We start from the raw sequence: 21,519 nt of genomic DNA on the forward strand, positions 1-21,519 counted from the left end.
CACCCAACCTGAAATTGCTCTATTTGATGATAATTAGTGAGATTAAAAGATCACTTCAATAGCACATTGTTAAATGCAGCCAATGTCAAAATATACAATTTTGAATTTCCCTTTTGACAGCTGGGGGAAGTTTGTACTGTGGTGTTGTTCAGAACAGCTTGCACAGCAGGTAGATTGAAATTTACATATTTCAAAGCTGTTACATCTTCTAAGAGAGTTTTGGTTTGTTGCTTTGGGCTTGGACTTTTTTTTATCTACAGTCTCCAAGATTATAGTGGCATCATGATGTGATGTGTTTGTGGCCTTGTCTATTCATTCAGTTTTGTTGACATGCATTAATGAATGTATGCAGCATGGCGTACGTGCAGCAAGCACCTGTACAAAGATTCATTAAATGCATTCAGTTTGTGTGTGTGTGTGTGTGTGTGTGTGTGTGTGTGTGTGTGTGTGTGTGTGTGTGTGTTACTGAATAAAGGCGGGCCACACAGTTGGACAAACACCAGGTTGTGTTCAGGCTTTTAGCTACAGCATCAGGCCATTTTACTGGGTTATGGGAATTCCCCAAGTCTCACTGAAATTGCTTCCCCCCCATTCACCAGTTTCCTTAAAAAGTGCCTCTCTCTGACACAAGCTGAATGTGTGGGTGAGTTGTTGTTTATTTGTTTTAACATTTTAGGTGCAGTAACGGAGCATATTAGATATATAATCATTTTTTGTCATTTGTCATCATTGTTTATTCAGGGCAGGTTGAATAACTTTATGTTGTCACTGAAACAAGTGGTGTTGTTCTGTGTTAGAACATTACATGGGAGTAAAACGTTATATAATGAAAAGATTGATTTCTGCCCTACATGCCAGAAAAAAATGCCATAAGCTATATTTGTATGGTATTTTCTGTCTTAGGGGGTACTGTATTGCTTGCCTAAGCAAATACTCTAAAATGTGGTAAATGTGATTTTGAAAATGAACTACAACATAAATATGGACATGTTGCTAAATCCATGTTAAGAATAAAGTAAAATAAAAAATCTAGCTTAAAAATAATAATGATAATGAATACATTTTATTTTTATTTATACATAAGCCTGAGAGAAATGTATTTGGCAATCTGTCACACTGTTTTTTTTGTTAAAGTCTAGAGTTACTGTAAAATAGAAAGTGATATGAAGAGCCTGTTAGAGTTAACATTGAGGCATATCTAAATGTTGTCCACATTTTTGGCATAGTGATAGAGACTCTTCAGCGAGGATGTCCCTGGTTCAAGGCCTCGAGAGGACAGCGTTAGTCACTAGTCGGCTAACAAAAGGACATTTTGTATTAAGCAGCACAGAGCTAATGACTATCAGCTGCTGATTTCTGCTGTAAGGAGATGGGAGACTGGACTGTCCTTGTGTCTCAGCAGGGTGGGGTGCATACTCTGTACTTGTGACACTGTGGACTTCAATCTGATGATTACCCCTTCTCACATGTCATCTGTGCACTCTTCTGTCTTTGTGCAATAAAGAAAATGCTTTAAAATAGTTTGGAAAAAGTAGATGGGAGGAGGAAACAAAGTCTGTTACCCAGGAGGACTAAATGATATGGGACATTGATTTCCTATATCCTCTGGCTTTTGTTTTTGTGCTGGCAGGCCTGTTTATTATTTCAGCAGCCTGAGATTGGAACATTGTGCACCTATAAACAAGGATAAGGTGTTTGGTTTGTTGGCACGCTGTGTGAACCGAATGTTTTGTTTTTTCCTGTTGCGAGCTGATAACTCTTTTGGGAACACATTATCACATGATAGCAGTGTTGTCACTGCTGTTCTACATACTATATGGTCTACAATGTGGTTTTAATTGCACGCAGGGGAATCTTCAATTGAATCTAAAGCAGTTTAAGCTGCATTGTTATTTATGAAAAGGAATTCATAAATGTTATTAAAGCACACACATTACAGCATACACACATTACAGGCTGTCGACCCACTTTCTTGTATTCTCACTAATTCACTTATACTCTTTATTTACAATTTTAGTGAGCACAGTAGTAGTATATTAAATCCTATTTTAAATGATTAACTGTGGAAGGTAACATAAGCTATTTCATTTAATTATATAAGCTATTTCTCTATCACAGGAGTTTTAACATTAGCTGTACCTCAGTTTTAGTACTTTTTTGCCCTACAGAAAGTAATAAGGGTGGGCAAATAAAGAGAAAAACAAGGGTGTGATTCAGATTAGTTTAGATTAATTCATCATAAATCATGTCATGTTTAGTGTAACATAATTTGGAAACTGGGTGTTTCCTGTCTACACAGCATTCTTCCCGATAAGACCTTCAATGCTGATGCTTTGAAATCCTTATGGAGGGTGTTTATCCTAATTGTCTTTGTGGACACGTAGCAGTATGTTTTTACTTGTGATTCATTCATTCAAGACTTTTTGGTAGTTAAATTAATAAATTTGACCCATTAGAGAGCTTTAAAAACATGCACTACTGAGTTGGAATTACTAAGTACCCTTGTATGGATTAGTCTAATTGTGTGCAGTCATTAGATTAATCGCATCAGAAATAGTTTGTGCATCCAGTTAAGAATAATGATCTTTGTAAATATGACCGCAGATTACCTGTTTGTTTATTCCCACAAGATGTCACCATTGCTCTAAATCATTCATGTTTGGTCAGTCAGGAGCCTGAAACTAAGTTCTGACAACTGTGGCACTGTGGCACAGGGCCCCTCAACAAACGTGTCCTAACCTGAGACTAACCTGTGACTGACAAAAAATATTACATTTGACTTCAAGACCAGGAAAATGAGACATTTGAACTTAATTGTGTTTTTAAGATTTTTTGGGGGGCATTGTAGGCCTTTATTTATATAGGACAGCTGAAGACATGAAAGGGGAGAGAGAGGAGGTATGAGATGCAGCAAAGGGTGGAGTCAAACCCGCGGTCACTGTGTCGAGGAGTAAATCTCTATTTATGGGCACCTGCTCTACCAGGTGAGCTAGCCAGGCACCCATTGTGGTTTATTTTAAAGTAACCAAAATCCCATGTAATATTAACGTATCACAGTCAATATGGGAACCATCACCTTATCGTGGTGGAGAGGTTTGTGTGTCCCTATGAACCTGAGGGCTGTGTTGTCTGGAGCTTTGTGCTCCTGGTAGGGTCTCCCAAGGCAAAGTGGTCTCAGGTGAGGGGCCAGACAAAGAATGGTTCAAAAATCCTATGAAAAATCGAAGAAGGGATGAAGTGACCCTGCCCGGAGGAAGCCCGGGGCCCCCGTCTGGAGCCAGGCCCAGATGGAGGGCTCATCAGCGAGCATCTGGTGGCCGGGTTTGCCACGGAGCCCGGTCGGGCACAGCCTGAAAAAGCTACGTGGCGGACATCCCTCCATCCCATGGGCCCACCACCTGTGGGAGGAACCGCTGGGGTCGGGTGCGCTGCCACATGGGTGGCAGTGAAGGTCAGGGGCCTCGGGCCTTGTGCGGGGAGGTGGAGCGCTACCGGTTAGATCTGGTGGGGCTTTCCTCTACGCACAGTCTTGGTTCTGGAACCATACTCCTGGATAGGGGTTGGACTCTTTTCTTCTCCGGAGTTGCCCAGGGTGTGAGGCGCCGGGCGGGTGTGGGGATACTCACAAGCCCCCGGCTGAGCTCCGCTACGTTGGAGTTTAACCCGGTGGGACGAGAGGGTCGCCTCCCTACGCCTGCGGGTTGTGGGGGGGAAAACTCTGACTGTTGTTTGTGCATATGCGCCAAACAAGAGTTCCGAGTATTCGGCCTTCTTGGAGGCCTTGAGTGGAGTCCTGCATGGGGCTGCAGTCGGGGACTCCATAGTTCTGCTGGGGGGGACTTCAACGCGCACGTGGGTAATGATGGAGACACATGGAGAGCGTGATTGGGAGGAACGGCCTCCCTGATCTAAACCAGAGTGGTTGTTTGTTGTTGGACTTCTGTGCTAGTCATGGATTGTCTATAACTGAACACCATGTTCGAACATAGGGATGCTCATAAGTGTACTTGGTACCAGAGCACCCTAGGCCAAAGGTCAATGATCGATTTTATAATCGTTTCATCTGATCTGAGGCCATATGTTTTGGACACTCGGGTGAAGAGAGGGCGGAGCTGTCAACCGATCACCATCTGGTGGTGAGTTGGGTCAGGGGGTGGGGGAAGACTCTGGACAGACCTGGTAAGCCCAAACGGGTAGTGCGGGGTAAATTGGGAACGTCTGGAGGAGGCCCCTGTCCGACAGACTTTCAACTCACACCTCCGGCGGAGCTTTTTCATGCATCCCTGTGGAGGCTGGGGGCATTGAACCCGAGTGGACAATGTTCAAAGTTTCCATTGCTGAAGCTGCGGTGAGGAGCTGTGGTCTTAGGGTCTTGGGTGCCTCAAGGGGCGGTAACCCACAAACACCGTGGTGGACACTGGTGGTCAGGGAAGCCGTCCGACTGAAGAAGGAGTCTTTCCGGGATATGTTATCCCAGACGACTCTGGAGGCAGTTGTAAGGTACCGAAGGTCCCGAAGGGCTGCAGCCTCTGCCGTGAAAGAGGCAAAGCAGCGTGTGTGGGAGAAGTTAGGAGAAGACATGGAGAAGGACTTTCGGTCGGCACCAAGGTACTTCTGGAAAACCGTTCGCCACCTCAGGAGGGGGGAAGCGGGGAACCATCCAAGCTGTGTACAGTAAGGATGGGACGCTGTTGACCTCAACTGAGGAGGTAATAGGGAGCGGTGGAAGGAGCACTTTGAGGAACTCCTAAATCCGACTAATACGCCCTCTATGGTAGAGGCAGAGCTGGAGGATGAGGGGGGATTGGCATCAATTTCCCTGGTGGAGGCTGCTGAGGTAGTTAAACAACTCCACAGTGGCAAAGCCCCAGGAATTGATGAGATCCGTCCAGAAATGCTTAAAGCTCTGGGTGTGGAGGGGTTGTCTTGGTTGACACGCCTCTTCAACATTGCGTGGAAGTCTGGGGACGGTGCCTAAGGAGTGGCAGACCGGGGTGGTGGTTCCCCTTTTTAAAAAGGGGGACCAGAGGGTGTGTGCCAATTACAGGGGTATCACACTTCTCAGCCTCCCGGTAAAGTCTACTCCAAGGTGCTGGAAAGGAGGGTTCGGTCGATAGTCGAATCTCAGGTTGAAGAGGAACAATGTGGATTCCGTCCTGGTCGTGGAACAACGGACCAGATCTTTACTCTCGCAAGGATCCTGGAGGGAGCCTGGGAGTATGCCCAACCAGTCTACATGTGTTTTGTGGATCTGGAGAAGGCGTATGACCGGGTGCCCCGGGGAGATACTGTGGGAGGTGCTGCGGGAGTACGGGGTGAGGGTCCCTTCTCAGGGCCATCCAATCTCTGTACGACCAAAGCGAGAGCTGTGTCCGGGTTCTCGGCAGTAAGTCGGACTCGTTTCAGGTGAGAGTTGGCCTCCGCCAGGGCTGCCGCTTTGTCACCAATCCTGTTTGTAGTATTTATGGACAGGATATCGAGGCGTAGTCGGGGTGGAGAGGGGTTGCAGTTCGGTGGTCTGGGGATCTCATTGCTGCTTTTTGCAGATGATGTGGTCCTGATGGCATCATCGGCCTGTGACCTTCAGCACTCACTGGATCGGTTCGCAGCCGAGTGTGAAGCGGCTGGGATGAGGATCAGCACCTCTAAATCGGAGGCCATGGTTCTCAGCAGGAAACCGATGGAGTGCCTTCTCCAGGTAGGGAATGAGTCCTTACCCCAAGTGAAGGAGTTCAAGTACCTTGGGGTCTTGTTCGCGAGTGAGGGGACAATGGAGCGGGAGATTGGTCGGAGAATCGGCACAGCAGGTGCGGTATTACATTCAATTTATCGCACCGTTGTGACGAAAAGAGAGCTGAGCCAGAAGGCAAAGCTCTCAATCTACCGGTCAGTTTTTGTTCCTACCCTCACCTATGGTCATGAAGGCTGGTCATGACCGAAAGAACAAGATCCAGGGTACAAGCGGCCGAAATGGGTTTCCTCAGGAGGGTAGCTGGCGTCTCCCTTAGAGATAGGGTGAGAAGCTCAGTTATCCGTGAGGAGCTCGGAGTAGAGCCGCTGCTCCTTTGCGTCGAAAGGAGCCAGTTGAGGTGGTTCGGGCATCTGGTAAGGATGCCCCCTGGGCGCCTCCCTAGGGAGGTGTTCCAGGCACGTCCAGCTGGGAGGAAGCCTTGGGGGAGACCCAGGACTAGGTGGAGGGATTATATCTCTAACCTGGCCTGGGAACGCCTCGGGATCCCCCAGTCGGAGCTGGTTAATGTGGCCCGGGAAAGGGAAGTTTGGGGTCCCCTGCTGGAGCTGCTACCCCCGCGACCCGACCCCAGATAAGCGGATGAAGATGGATGGATGGATGGATGGAGTCAAAGCTGAAATGATTAGTTAATTAATCAATTAGTCGATTGACGGAAAACTAATAAGTAACTATTTTGATAATGGATTAATTGTTTAGCATCATTTTTTAATCCTTAAATATGAATATTTAGTGTATTGCTGTGTATAGTGTATTATTGTTTTGATAGTAATCGGAGTGCCTTTAGGTTTCAGACTTTTTTGGACAAAGCATTCAGTTTAAAAACGTCAATTTTAGCTTCATGGTCATTTTTTTTAAATTTAAATTTTTTTTTTTACTGTTTTTGTTTTATATGTTATAGACTGAACAATTAATTGATCAAGAAAAATAATCATCAGATTAATCAATAATGAAAATAATAATGTGTTGCCCAAATCACAATATGGACATTACTGTATAAATCTCACAGCATCTTTCATACCAAATATTTCTTGTGTGGACTTAAACTAAGTGTAACTTGAAGTAGGCCTACTAGTTCAGAGGAAATGTGTGATGCAATCACAGAAACCCCCACCAGCCCCTTCTCTAAATTTATCAATGAAGAAAAAAGTTATTCTGTGAAAATGGTCGGGTTTGTCCCTGCACCATGGGGGTGTAGGGGTGAGTTTCCAGAAGTAAAAAGAAGAGTAAGAAGTTGTTTTATTAAAATCATTACGACTCAAGAGAAACATCAGGCTTGTTTTGATGATCAGTTTTACTCACGCTCGTGCCATATGAACCGTTCTTGCTATATATGAATAGTCATTTACATATTTAAAAGTGCATTCTGTGTTATTCTAGTAAAATCTCTACCGTGAAATATGATTATGTGAAGCATTTTGCTCCATTGTTTACATTACGGTCAATGGTTCCTGTTGGTGCCCCGCTGACAGAGAACTGTGCCCTGATTGGTCTGCCGGGCTGTCAATCAATCGCTGTTTACATCAAACGAGGTGGAAATTCCCGGGTTACAGCATAGACCAGTAGACCACTTCCGCAATAGATGTCTGGGCAGAGAGACGAGGCCACTGCGAGCTGAAAGGTATCCAGACAAAAGACACCTCTTTGTTCTTTTGTTTGTCATTAAACTCCGCTTTCCGACTGACTTACTGCATCGATAAAATCTGTAGTGGGTAAAAAAAAGAAGAGCTAGCGGCTTCCTGTCCCGCACTGTCATCTAGTGTTAGCTAGCCGAGAGCTAACGAAGATGTTGCTAGCAATTTGCATGACAACAGCGAAAACTAATATTAGCCTTCTTCAGCCAATCAAGGTAGCTATCATTTGCTAGATTGTGCTGTAGTTCACTCTCGTCTATTGTGTATATGTTTGTTAGCGGAATTTACGTAACATTTAGTATATTTTTCTCTGCTTTTGTCCTTTTTACTTTCGGATATGAAGGTTGTAGTTGTCATATTTAGCTATTACTAACATTAGCACATTCTTGCCATATGTTTCACTCTGGCAGGGTTAGATCTAACGTCACGGGTGTATTGTTGCTGCTTTTGTCCTCTCTGCTGTCGGTTGGTCTTTTATTTCTTCACCAGGCTTCCCCGATAGTTTATTCGTCCTGCTATAACATTAAATTATAAACTGACACAAGGGCAGCAAAGATTTTTTATTTTCTAGCTGGGTAACTCACAGTAACGTTACGTTACATACAGTAGCATGTCTGAGTGGGTGGTATTTATTTAATTTGCGATCAAAAGTAAAGGGCACATAATTTGTTATGGTGTAATTTGTTATTGTTGGTTGTAATATTGCTACACCATAAATTGTGGTTTAAGGGGATTTTTTATTGTAACGTTAGGACTATGAGAACCAAGAGGTAACTTAATGTTTAGGTTATTTTCTCTCCTACTGTAACGTTACAGCTTATGTTTCAGTTCAACTGGTTCCTTCCTCAGCATAAACAGTTGGGTGTCGACATTTGCTGTTTGCTCTCATGCTGTACCTACTATACTTTCAAATGGCCTCTATAAGCAGTACACGTTTAACTTAGGATTCAAATGTGATTTGTTTTCAATGCTAAAGTTGCTTCTCTTATTACAAAGGGTGGAGGACCACAAGTCCTCAGTCCTCTATATTTAAAGGTGTTACTATCAGCACTTTTCCCCACTTTTTTTGTCAGCTACCCTTGCATTTAAAAAAAATCTGTTATCTTCCGCTGAGTAGTTTCTGGCGCTTTGTTTTTAATTAAGCTCAAAATAACAGTTTTTCTCTTCTTTCCACAGTTCAGAGGACCATGTCTAGGAAGTGAGCGACGGCAATGGAAGGGAAAGGCCCATATCGCATTTATGATCCAGGTGGGAGTGAGGTCAGGGCCAGGGAGGAGGCCGGAGGGGGAAGCAGCTATCGACAGTTACTGGAGGAGAACAGTATACTGCGGGAGCGAATGAAGGGACTTAAGAGTTTAGGTAGGTTCCTAAAGCTGTGGATGGAGGGCTGCATGGGGCACTATCCATGGGCAGCCCCCTAGCTCTGACATCTCTTCATTTAATGCATGTGTATAGAGTGAAATAATTGAATTTCCCCTCAGGGATCAATAAAGTAGTATAATATAAAGTGTGTGTGTATATGTGGCATTCAATTTTTGATTGTAACTTAAGTATATAACAGAAACAGTGTCTAGCTTGCATTTTGTAGCAGCACTAAATTAATCGTGATTTTGAATTTAACTTGATACACCCACAAAGACGCCTTCCATAACAGATTACATGACTGAATTTCCAGTCAAAATTTGCAAATGCAGGAGGGAAACTGCCGTGCCCCAAATGATGTGGAATGTAGTTCAACCTGATGATCTTCATTGGTAGTTTGTTGAAAAGCTTGCATGCGAGGTGAACGGCCTGATAGCTCCTTTTGTGACTCACCAAAGGAGTGCTGTTGCACGTAATTTCTCACTATACTTCTACCATATCACATTTGATGACTGCTCATGCTGATAGATCTAGTCTTGGCTAGTGTTTGTTGAAAGAATTAAGTTTAGATCAAGTGGAATTCAAAGAGAGAGCTGCTGGACAGAGACAAGATCTCTCTGAAACTTGCAGGTGATTTGCTGGAAGAGTCTCAATCAGAGGCATCAAGGCTTCGGCAGCGAGTGGAGGAACTTGTGAGAGACAACGAGGCCCTTAAGTCCTCCAGCTTTGCCGCCAGTCTGTGTATGGGAGGACACATTCATGCTGAAACACAAAGTAGGTCTCACATACTCAATGGTAATTGTGAATTAAACTTGTAGACATATTTTCATATTTGTGGATTATTGCTCTGGACAGTGTTGCAATCAAACGGCATGCTGTTGTTCTTTACTGAAACTTGCATTAACCTTGGTTTTGGTATGGCTTATTTCAGGTAGACCCTGTTTACACCCCACTGCAGAGCAGAAGGAGGAGCAAACAAGCTGTTTAGGGAAGACCCTCCAGCCTGAGAAGCCCAATGTAAGTCATTTGTACTTCAAGTGAGAGCTTTTGGTACAGGCAGGAACAACTTTATGATGATTGCAGAATTGTAAATAACATTAGATGCAGACGTTATAAGAGACTATGACACCTGGCAGCTCTCAACTGGAGGATGTTTACGTTATTTATATACAAGTTCATTGATGCCATTACAGTCACTGTGTGTACTATGATGCTACTTTTTGGTCTTAACAGGAGGCGTCAGCAGAGTTTGAGGTCGTGAATGTAGATGGGAAGACTTCAGAAGCCTTGACTGTACGTACAAGACTTTTTGTGACGCAAATGATGATTTTTTTTGTAGTTCCAAAGAATCTTTAATTTGACCAAACATTTTGATATGTTATCTGTTATGTTGAGATATCGCAATGCTCTTGATGCTGACTCCAAACAGGAATTATTTTTGCGTTATTCATTTAGGATAAATTCAACCTTGCTTTTTATAATATATATCCATTTCCTTAATATTAGGAACATATCCTTGGGGTGGTGACTCACAAACGAAGTCAATACTGGTAGCTCCAGACTGAGTCAGCCAGGGGAAAGTCCAGGATTATTACTGACTAGAATTACACTGCTGATTCATTCACACACTACATCCTAGAGGATGTGTTAATGGGACACTATGCCAGTATATTTGAAGCACACGTTGCCAAAACTGTTATTGGCTAGCGTGTCGTGTGGTAAAATTCTATAGCTTTACTTCGGCACAGTATCACACCGGAACAGAATATCTTTGGTCAAAGTGTTACCACAGGCAACCATATTCTATGAGATCTAAATTTAGATCCAACAGGATAAACTGGTTTGACTTTAGATAAATTAGCTGTTGCATTTCATAGAAATAGTATCACGATGACTCTTGCAGGGGTTTTGATCTTTCAGTCTTGTGCTGGTTGAAATACTTCTTAACTGAGTTGGCTTGAGCGGGAGGACTGACCTGTGTGGTTATCTCCAGGCCGCGTCGGTGGCAGCCGTAATCCCTGTCCTGCCTCAGGAGAACATCGAGCTAGCCAGCCAGCTGAAGAGACTAGAGAGCTCCTTCAGCATATTCGCAGAGGAGTCCAACCCGAACCAGCTGTTGGCTCACCTCGGTCGCATGGCTGTGGAGTTTCACCATCTTTCCTCTAAGGTCCAAAAGAATGAGCAGAGGACTTCCCTCCTACAGGTACACAGCGCCACACGACGACTGTATGACAGAAATAAATCACGCTCCTTAGATTTAAGCTAGTTCTCCAACATGGCTTTATAGGCACTTAAGAGTTGTTGTTTAATTAGCATTATACAGTGGGGAAACATGTATACAGAATGATTTATCATGTTTAATTGAATTTAATGTATTAACTGCAAACCATTTCCAGGCTGATTTACATGAAATGCTACACATTGACTTTAATGACATTACGGATTCATAGATATGTATATGTGTATGATTATATGATCATTTTAAGGGCTACTTTTTATAGTAAAATGTACTTAATCTCTGCAAACTGTAACAGATGTGAGCTGTGTTTCAGGAAAGGAGTCTTTTGCTGGTAGATTTTATTTGTAGCTAGAGGACAAAAGTATTTTGTTTTTAATGTAATGACATATACAAAATTATATTCTTTTCTGACAAATGTTATTTTCCCACTGCAAACGTAGTTTTGGTGTCTTACACAGTCCGTGTGGGCTTGGCATTTAATAATCGACTACAACTACTACTGGCACACAACACAAGCTTTCTTTAGTTGAACAAATTGTCGTTTTAACTGTAATAACTTAATTGCTATAGCACATTTCTAAACAATTTTACAAAGTGCTTTACAACATAAGCAGAGTAACAGTATGACATGAAGAAAAACACTTTCAATATCCATCTTGTTACATAGATGTTTGCATAAAGAGGAGATTGTGGATTCGTAGCCAGTACCAGTGGAAGTGCATCACCACTTGGTGCTTCTGAAACGCATTACGGCCTAATTTTAATATACAAAAAGTAAAGCAGTATTTGTAGGGATTTGGTCTATATAGAAAAGTCATGGTTTTCACTGAAATATAGGACCATATTAAGGCTGGGCAATATATTGATATTATATTGATATCATGATACGAGACTGGATATCGTTTTAGATTTTGGATATCGTGATATGACACAAGTGTTATCTGTCCCTGGTTTTAATGGCTGGTAAATTAAAAAATGACATCACTTTACTGTAATCCAGACTGTTCTAGCTTTTCTATTAACTGCCTTTACCCACTTAGTTATTATATACACATTGATGATTATTTATCAAAAATCAAATTCTGTAAATATTTTTTTGTAAGCACCAGTTGTCAACCCTACAATATTGCCGCAATATTGATATTGAGGTATTTGGTCAACAATATCGTGATATTACATTTTTTCCATATTGCCCCGCTCTAGACCATATGTCTAAAAAGAATATCTTGTGCCTTTAGAGGTGGGAGGTATTTCCTTACGAATCTGCTTCTGTGTGGGCATACAGATGTAAAATAATTTTTTTTGGTTTTATAGACTCTATGTGAGCAGCTCAGACAGGAGAACAATGAGCTTCGAAAGAAAATGGAAGAGGATCATCATATCAGGAATCGAGATTTGGAACAGCTGAGGTAATGTTTCCTTCTCCTTTACATTTGACTGGGCTTTGTTGCGTCTGCTGGAGCAGAAAATATATATATATATATATATATATGTATGTGTGTGTATATATATGTATATATGAATGATATCTCCTTCAGATAATACAAACACCTCATTTTATTTTTCAACTGTGGGACAATTTAGTTTCTCATGACCTTTTGAATGCAACTGGAATCAACCCGCCATTAATGTTTTGGATGACAAAACCCTACACTACTTTGACTTTGTCCTGGATGTTGACCGGTGACAATGCTTTCACTTTTGATGGGGAATTATTGCACTGCTTTCTGTTGGCGTCATTGCGCCCAGCGGGTATCGTAGGTTCTTCCCAAATGACACCCTGAAGCTGTGTGAAAACTTCAACAAACTCTGGGAAGGGACATTGCTCACAAACGCTATCATTTTCATTTTCTTGCCGATTCAGACAGGAGAATCAGAAACTTAAGGAGCTGGTCACGGGAGGAGCAGCATCAGCATCGTCTGCAGCGCCATCTGACACCGAAGCTCCGGAGGCCAAAGAGGAGCCTGTGAAGGAGGAATCGGCCGCTGTAAGACCCAAGATGGAGGCCACCACACCGCAGAAGGTAGTTTTTAAATTCAATTACATAGTAAATAATTATTTTTTTTGTTATGTACAGACACACTTTGCCTCCACATTAATACATCTGTGACATTTACATAACGAATACATTTTTATTTTAACCATTTTCTCTTTTTAGCAATGCAGGGTTCTTGTCAATGAACTTGAGTGATTTAAAAGTCCTCTGCTCATTAACTCGTACCATGTGGGATTAGAGTAATGGAGGAAGGTTGTGGATTAGGAAATGTGTTGTGTGCCCCCAGAGTGGAAAAGCTGCAGAGAAAACCCCAACTAAACCTTGTGATGTAGAGGTGTATGAGAAGAAAATCAAGCTTTTGGAGAAGCAGAGAAAGGATGTGAGTCTTTTTTTTCTTCTTTTTTCTAGCTCTTACTGCTCATCCTCTTTTGCCATAGGGGAAAGTCTGTGTATTTAGTTTCCTATATGTTCAGTGTCATTTGTTTCACTTTCTGTCGCTGCTTACAGGTACTGGAGGTGAACAAGCAGTGGGACATTCAGTGGAACTCCATGAAGTCACAGTTTGAACAGAAGGTACAGTAATGACTTTCCAGCTGTTGTGAAGGATGTGGGAAGACATCAGTGTGTCCTCGACTGATGTAGAGCTGCTGAAGGAGAACTAATACTTAATTTTCTCCAAATTCTTCTGAAAAACATTTACATTTTTGTCATTTCAAAATCTCACCTCAAACATTTATTTTTATGAAATCGCATCATTTAAATGGTTTCATTTTTAGGACCTTTGGCATGCCACGGTTCTTATTAGATTCAAAGCACTTATAAATTGTACAGAAATCCATCTACATGAACAGTACAAAAAGTACATGGGAGTATTTATTCTGCGTTTTCCATGAAACTGTCCTCGCACAATATAATTAATGTATGTCACAGTTCTTTATCTGTTGCCATAGGTTGAAAATAGGGTTGCAACAGTAGGATAAGAAAATGTTGCGCTATACTGTACTTATTATTATTATTATTATTATGATCAGTTACAATGATCCTTAAAGGAATGAAAACAGAAGGGCTTTGTGGCATGCACTTTTTTATAATTAAAACCATTTTTGAAAGGAAGTATGTGTAAAAAGTCTGCCTTTTGGAAATAAAAAAAAAAAAATGTTCTGTACCTGTAGATAAGCAAATGTACATGGTATGATAACTGTACATTTTCTTACCACGGTATACTGTGAAACTGGTGTACCGCTGCAACCCTAGTTAAAAAAGAACTCTAACACATTTTGCATTATGCCAGTGGAATAATGCATAATTATCTTTCTTTTACCATTCATGTTTTATTTTTTTAAGAAGTGAAATGACAGAAAGCAGGGATTTAGTAATTTGGGAATATCTTTAAAGAACCGAGGACTCTGATGTTAGTGTGCATCAGTTGGTGGTGAAGCAGCTGCGTGTGTGTTTTCTATATTCTTGTCCAGTGGAAAGGTTCAATCTTGCAATAGCTCGCTATCTGAGCATACTTACCACAAGGCCTGTCACACCTCAGTAAGAATTCCCCTCACCTCTCTGGTACCCGCTGACATCCTCCTGTAGTGCAGTCAGAGGGCAACAGAGACAGACGTTCACAGTCGTACTCTCACACCTCTGCGTGTGCACACCCGCAATCATGAACAGACCTACATTCACACTTTATTGAGACGGGGACACCATGCAGCCTTGGGTTTAGACCACAGAACCCTAGATATATCCATTTGCGTCACTAGGTTTGTTCATATTTTACACAAAAACGGAACTGCGTGTGTTTGCAAATGTGTCCTTGTTGCTGTGGTTTAGTTTATAATTTCACAACTGGCATATCTAAGGCCGTATCCTAACACATGCAACAGCTGATGTTTATCTTAACCAGAGAGTGTGTGTGTGTGTGTGTGTGTGTGTGGTCTCTTAGAACTATGGTTAGTGGACTCTGTGAATGCTGTCCTTAACTAAATGGTTTACGTTGTCCTTCAGATCACAGACCTCAGACAACGGCTAGCTGAGTCCCAGAAAACTGTGCTTGAGCTGGAGGCAGAGCGAGAGCAGAGGCAGCGCGACTACGACAAGAAGCTGCTGCTGGCCAAGTCCAAGATTGAAAATGTACAGGTGAGAGTGCAAGGACACAAAGCCCAGGTGAAATTGGTCTAACATTTTAAAGGTGACATATTGCATAGCATTTTCAGGTTCATACTTGTATTTTGTGTTTTGTACTAGAACATGTTTACATGCTTTAATGTTCAAAAACACTTTATTTTTCTTATACTGCCCTTGGCTAGTGCTACTGTATTCACCCTCTGTCTGAGACGCTCTGTTGGAGCGTCTGTCTCTTTAAGCCCCCCTCCTGAAAAAGCCCAGTCTGCTCTGATTGGTCAGCGGGTTTACGCATCTCTGAGACTACGTTTACACGTGGCCGGCTATTTTCATAAACGGACATTTCACCCTCTCGTGTTTCAAAAATATCATCATGCACACCTGTCAGTTTTCAGAAAAGTGTTTGTTTACACAAACCCGTGTATATATGCCGTCAAGAGCATGCCAAACCTGTAGGTGGCAGTGTAACGAGAAGCTCAAGCCCACATTAGCCAATCAGAATCCCGAAAATAGCATAGACGGTATATAAACTGGACCAACAGATTCCGTTGCTCTGGACCGAGACCAGTGAAGGATATTAGAAGCACTTTTCCGGTGAGCGCTGAGCGTTACTGCGCAGCCTCAAACTGAGCTCGAAAAAATGTGATGTGAGCAACCTGTCTGTAAGTTGTAAGTCTTCTGGTAGCTGTGCCAAGAGAAATCTCAATCATTCCCAATCTTGCAGAGAGGGAGAGCGTAGGTATATGTAAGGAGATAACCTAGGCACAGGCTAATTATTGCTAACTAAAATGCTAGTTAACATTAGTAATTCAACTTAAACAGCTACTGCCTGCGAGCTTCTCCTGTACTATACGATTATTCCTCTATGCGACAGTAAGTCACGTGGTTATGACATAATCTTTAGCCTATTTTTACAAAAACGCCATAACGTGAGTACAAGGTAATGGAGCCTTTTATACATTGTCGTGTTTCTTTAGAAATAAACATTGGACAAATAAAGTCTTTAAACACTTCAGATATAAAGTTATTCGCTGTCAAAGTGGCGTCAAAATGAATGGCAGTCAATGGAATGCTAACGGCGGGTGATGGCTTGGTAGCATCAAAATGGCGCCATAGGAGCTACGCGTTCTGGGGAGAGGCTTACCCCCTTGAAAAATAGCAACAACAGCAACGAATCACTTCCTCTTTCTCTTTTGAACAAAGATGGAGCCAGGATCATCATTCGTATGGACTGACCAGGCGGTAGAGCTCCTGTTAAATACTGTGACGTCGGCTGCCTAAACCTCCGTTTGTCTCAGTTTACATGAAAACGTTTTCCAAAATCTCTACTCTGGCCGGAGTTTTTAGACCGAGGCGAATTCTCCGTTTTGCGTGTAAACGAAGGGAAATGTCTCAGTTTTTCTAAATAACCATGTACGTGTAAACGGGGTATGAGTCTCCTGGAATCTCCACCGTCTTTGCACTCCTTGCAGCTGGAGACTAACTGCAGCAGAGCATATAGCAGGACTTTGTACCATGAGAAATCACCGATAAAGGCTTCTAAACAAAATACTACGCAAGCGGACATGTACCAGCAGAAATGTGACCCAAAATTGGGGGGGAAATTACCAACATTGGCCACCAAGATTACAGCTATCTGCCGTCAGCATGCAGCTAATTAATAGTTAGCAGTAGGCTAACGTTAGTTTGTAATGGAATGGAGCAGCACTTTCTACCATCAAAAAGTAATAAGGCTTCTGAACCAAATACTACCCAACCGGACATGTTTAGAAAGTAATGTGACCCGAAGTTAGGGAGAATTTAACAACATTGGGAGCCAAGGTTTCCCTGGCGTTAGCATGCAGCTACCATAGTTAGCAGTGGGCAGTAATAGAATATAGCAGCACTATCTACCATCAAAAAAAGAGGCTTCTGAACCAAATACTACATAATGGGAAATGTTTCCAGAGTAATGTGACCTGGAATTGGGGAGAATTTAACATTGGTAGCCAAGATTACATCTTTTACTACCGTTGGCATGTAGCTACATGCAACAAAGTTAATGCCGCACTAGCTTTAAAAAAAGGCCAACTAGGTATTGGCCACGTTTAACATGAAAATCTGACATTAGAACTGTAGCAGCTGTGCTGCTGCAGACCTCTGTTGAGACACACACACACACACGCGCACACACACACACACACACACACGGAGAGGAATATTTTCCACAGCTCTTTATTTATTGACCGTATCAGCAGTGTATTGTCCCACAGTTCATCTGGAGCTCCCTCGCTCCCACCTGGCCCGAGGATCTCGGTTGCGAGGGTAAGAATTCACTCTGTCCAGCTTATCACACAGTGTCCACGTCTTTTCTCTCCCAGTCGGCCATAAAGTTACTTTTGCTCCGGCTCGCTACTGCTTTTAAAAGGGAGAGCATGATTAGACAACTCGGTACAGCTGTGACAATCAAACCCTCCCTGCCTGCGCCATCACCTCCTCTCCACACTCTCTCTCCCCACACTTCCACATACCCCCACCGCCAGCCACAGGCCAGGGCCAGCCGGCCTGACCTACTCCCCCCGCGAGCGGGAAAGGAAGTCTGCCACAACCATCCGTGACCCCGGTCTGCGGACCACCTTAAATTTAAATGGCTGTAACGCCAGGTACCACCGGGTGATCCTGGCGTTTTGTGTTCTTCATGCGGTGGAGCCACTGGGGCGTGATCCGAACAGAGGGTGAAGGAGCGTCCCAGCAGGTAGTAACGCAGGGCCTCGACCGCCCACCGTATCGCCAGACGCTCCTTCTCTACCGTGCTGTACCGTGCCGCCCGCTCGGACAGCTTGCAGCTAATGCAGAGGATCGGGCTGTCAACGCCCCGCACCTGCTGGGTCAGTACACCTCTCACCCCTCTGTCCGATGCGTCTGTCTGTAAAACAAAGGGGAGAGAAAAGTCAGGGGTGTGGAGGAGCGGCCCCCCACAGAGGGTCTGCTTCACCCTCTCAAACGCCTGTTGACACGGCCCCGTCCACTGAACCGGCTCTGAGGCACCTTTTCGGGTGAGGTCGGTCAGGGGGCTGGTCAAGTCAGCAAAGTCGGGTATGAAGCGCCTATAGTAACCAGCCAGCCCCAAAAACCGCCACATCATAGATATGACCGAAAATACGGAAAGCATAATATGTCGCCTTTAAAACCAAGGACACAGAATCATGGGGGACAAAGACAGCTTCGGGATACTTTTATGCAAGGCGTTTTCAATGTTTTGGGTGTGTATATGTCAGGGGGAGAAGGAGTGCCTCAACTCTGAGACCACTGAGCTGAAGCAGAAGATTCGCTACCTGCAAGATCAGCTGCTGCCCCTCAGCAAACAGAGGGAGTACCAGGAAAAGGAGATCCAACGCCTCAACAGAGTGAGTGTACTTCATCTCTCTCTCTCTTTCTGCAGCTCTTCCACCGCTACATTACCTCTGTGTAATACTGGTTTTGTCTTACTTCAGGCTTTAGAGGAAGCCTTAAACCTGCACACCCCTTCGTCCTCCCAACAACCACCTGGTCAGGGTAACTTTGCCGATGCAGCCAATAACCTGAAGAAACAGGAACTGCTCACTCAAATTGCTGTACTAAAGGAACAGGTCAGACAAGCAACAAAACATAATTGCATTCTGTATTCTACACATGCAATTATAAAAATATTCCCTCAACTGCTTTTTAATTGTTTTGTACTTCAGGTAAAGATCTTTGAAGAGGACTTCAGAAAAGAGAGGAGTGACAGGGAGCGAATGAATGAGGAAAAAGAGGACTTGAGGCGGCAAGTTGAGAGACTCCAGGGTCAGATTACTAATTTGACCAATCAGGTAAGCTGTGTTTACGGCATACTCTCCTGTATATGTGGCATGATTATGCTTTAGTTTTTGTTTCTTGCATTGAATTACAAATATAACTGAAGTGCTCTCTAATGTGGGATTTGTTTTTGTTATTGTGTGTTTGTTATTCAGCTTCATCAGGCACAGAACGAGTGTCAGAGAGAACGTACGGAAAGATGTAAACTGGAGAGACTGCAGATGCAGCATCACAAACAGGTACTGGCTGCAGCTCAGCTCTGAGCCTGGTAGTGTTGCAGACAAATGTTAAATGAAATGGTGCCGTCAGCCTGCATAGGTGATACGGACATTTTGGCCATGCTTTCAAGTAATTGATTAGGGCCAAGGCATTCACTGAAAGTTGCTCTACAAGCCTTCGGGATGCATCTTGCAGTAGGATAAGTTATTGTAAATCTTGCAGACTAGCGCCCCCTAGTGACAGAATGCAGTCGTATAGATGGTGACTGTAATGAGTTCATACTGAACAAATAATACTCCAGCACAAGAGCCTCACCCCGGCTAGGTTGTTTGTCAGTGCATTCAGGATCAGCAGGTGGAACAGTCCCACTCCTCAGTGGGAGGCAGCTGCAGTAAGGTTAGCAGTGGCCCATGCCATGACAGGGCCACTGCGCTCGCTGAGAGTAGCAGCCGTGCACTGATTGGGGATCACGTGTGTACTTGTGATCCCTCGTAGGGGCAGCAGCAGGAAAGACGTACCTCAGACCCCACGTCAGGCTCAGTGAACGGCCCGCTGAGCCCTCCCTACTGTGGTCCCTTTGTGCAGGTGGGACCGCAGGGCCTTGAGGGCTGGCCCATACACTTCCCTCCCCGGATGCCCAATGCAGCAGGCGCCGCAGCCGCAGCCGCAGCACCGCCCCCTGTACGAGACTTCCAGCCTGTTACCCCGGTAAGGGTCCTCTAAGGCCCCTCTGTCTCTGTCTCTGGAGTGACTCTGGTTCACTGAGGAAACAAGGCTACTTTCTCTCTTACCTCTACTCCCCTTAACAAGCAGTTGTAATTGGGTCTACCTGTAGCTCAACCTAGCCACGCTTACATTCAATAACCATTGTTAGGTTAAGGCAAAGACTTTGAGGGCTGCTGTTTGTGGTGAATGGGTGTATTTAGTGATTTCAACTAAGGCGGTGCTTTCTCTTTGGTCAGGGTTTTCCTTGGCAGTCGTCATTCCCGCAGCCGAGAGGGGCCAGAGCAGTAGGAGAGAGTTCAAGACCACCACCAGAGAATGCAGGTATGGTACAGCCAGCAAAGTACATTTTGTTCTTAATGTTTGTTATAAATAACGGTTTTGTAAGGTTTCATTGCTAACTCTGTATTTTTCCTTATTGTAAAATGAAGAAAAGACCAGAACCAACAGTGTGTTTGTAGTAGTAGTAGTAGTAGTCCATCTCTCAATACTTTGAGTTCCCTGTCTGTGGCTACAAATTTTAAATTTATAGATAAGAAAAATGTAGAATATTGCCATCATTATCCTTTCTTGCAAACCCTCATTGACTCATGAGATTACACCACAAAATGGTTACATGTTTACTGTATTCATTTCACATGAAAGGTCGTGTGTAGCAGCAAAGTTTGTGACTTTGAAGATAATGCCCTCTTGTTTCTTTGTGCGTCTGCAGATCAGTCCGCAGCAGTGGCAGCGGCAGCAGCTGCAGCAGCAGCAGCAGCAGCAGGATTTGGAAAAAGGGACAGACAGAACATTGACCCTGGAAAGCACTAACGCATCACCGTACCCACCAAATGGAGTCTGAGTAGTAGCATGAAATCAGTTTGTTTTTGAGTTGACAAGGTGTGATTTGATCTATAATTTTCCTACTGAACTGTAGATATCCTATTGTAATGTTGTTTATACTTGCGTTTTATAAGGCTATTTGTGAAACACTTCGCTATTCTGAATATATGTACATGAAATATTATTTAGATTTTTTTTTTTTTTTTGTTGGTTTGTTTTTGTTTTTTTATCAGGAACTGAAGTCATTTGTTAAATGGGTTAGAATAATTAACATTGTTCATTTTTTTTTCTCCAGGAAATATACCTATGTGCTTGTATCTCTGCAAGTGTGTAACAACTTGACACTTACTTTACTTGTAGGGTTACAGGAAGCCATTCCCCAATATGACTAAGACAACATATACTCATTCCAACAACGAATGAATATATAGTGCATTGAATCTTAGAATTTACAATGTGAATGTTGATTGATTTATGAAGATTGCTTCCGTACCATCAATGTTCTAGAAATGTCCCATACGTGTAACTGTTCAAAAGTGGTTGTTGGAAAAACAAAAAATTTGGGAAATGGATTTTGATGGTTTCATACCAAAAACATGATTGTGATTATTGATAATTTATTTATAACCTGCTGTTTTGATAGTTGCATTGACTAAGTGTAAATCATTGTCTTTAGTAATGCTGTTCTTTCTATGTTGTTAGTGTAATCCCAATATATTGGAGCTATTGACATTGTATGTTTGTATCCGACACAATACACAATGCACAGTACATACACAACCTTTTTTCCCCCATGATGATGGACCTAATCTCATTAAACACAACACTTCTACTTGA

At 43.1% G+C, this 21,519-nt stretch overlaps 1 protein-coding gene across 5 annotated transcripts; it reads left to right on the forward strand.

Moving 5' to 3' along the window:
* Positions 1-534: 534 nt before the first annotated feature.
* On the forward strand, positions 535-21,519 carry tnip1 (TNFAIP3 interacting protein 1). 5 transcript variants are annotated; one of them, XM_078260939.1, is made up of 18 exons: positions 535-643; positions 8,560-8,742; positions 9,376-9,519; positions 9,677-9,762; positions 9,979-10,038; positions 10,739-10,948; positions 12,299-12,393; positions 12,849-13,008; positions 13,268-13,360; positions 13,489-13,554; positions 14,983-15,114; positions 18,357-18,485; positions 18,573-18,707; positions 18,804-18,929; positions 19,071-19,154; positions 19,630-19,842; positions 20,097-20,181; positions 20,570-21,519. In XM_078260939.1, exons 2-18 carry the CDS (start codon positions 8,595-8,597, stop codon positions 20,668-20,670), a joined length of 2,067 nt encoding a protein of 688 aa, XP_078117065.1. In that variant the 5' UTR covers positions 535-643; positions 8,560-8,594; the 3' UTR covers positions 20,671-21,519. The 5 variants fall into 5 exon arrangements, with proteins under 5 accessions (XP_078117065.1, XP_078117064.1, XP_078117067.1 ...); XM_078260938.1 differs by lacking the exon at positions 535-643 and adding an exon at positions 7,263-7,370; XM_078260941.1 differs by lacking the exon at positions 535-643 and adding an exon at positions 7,263-7,370 and having other exon boundaries at positions 19,720-19,842.

Source organism: Sander vitreus, chromosome 10 (assembly GCF_031162955.1).
Source record: "Sander vitreus isolate 19-12246 chromosome 10, sanVit1, whole genome shotgun sequence".
In the NCBI taxonomy this organism is placed as follows: Eukaryota; Metazoa; Chordata; class Actinopteri; order Perciformes; family Percidae; genus Sander; species Sander vitreus.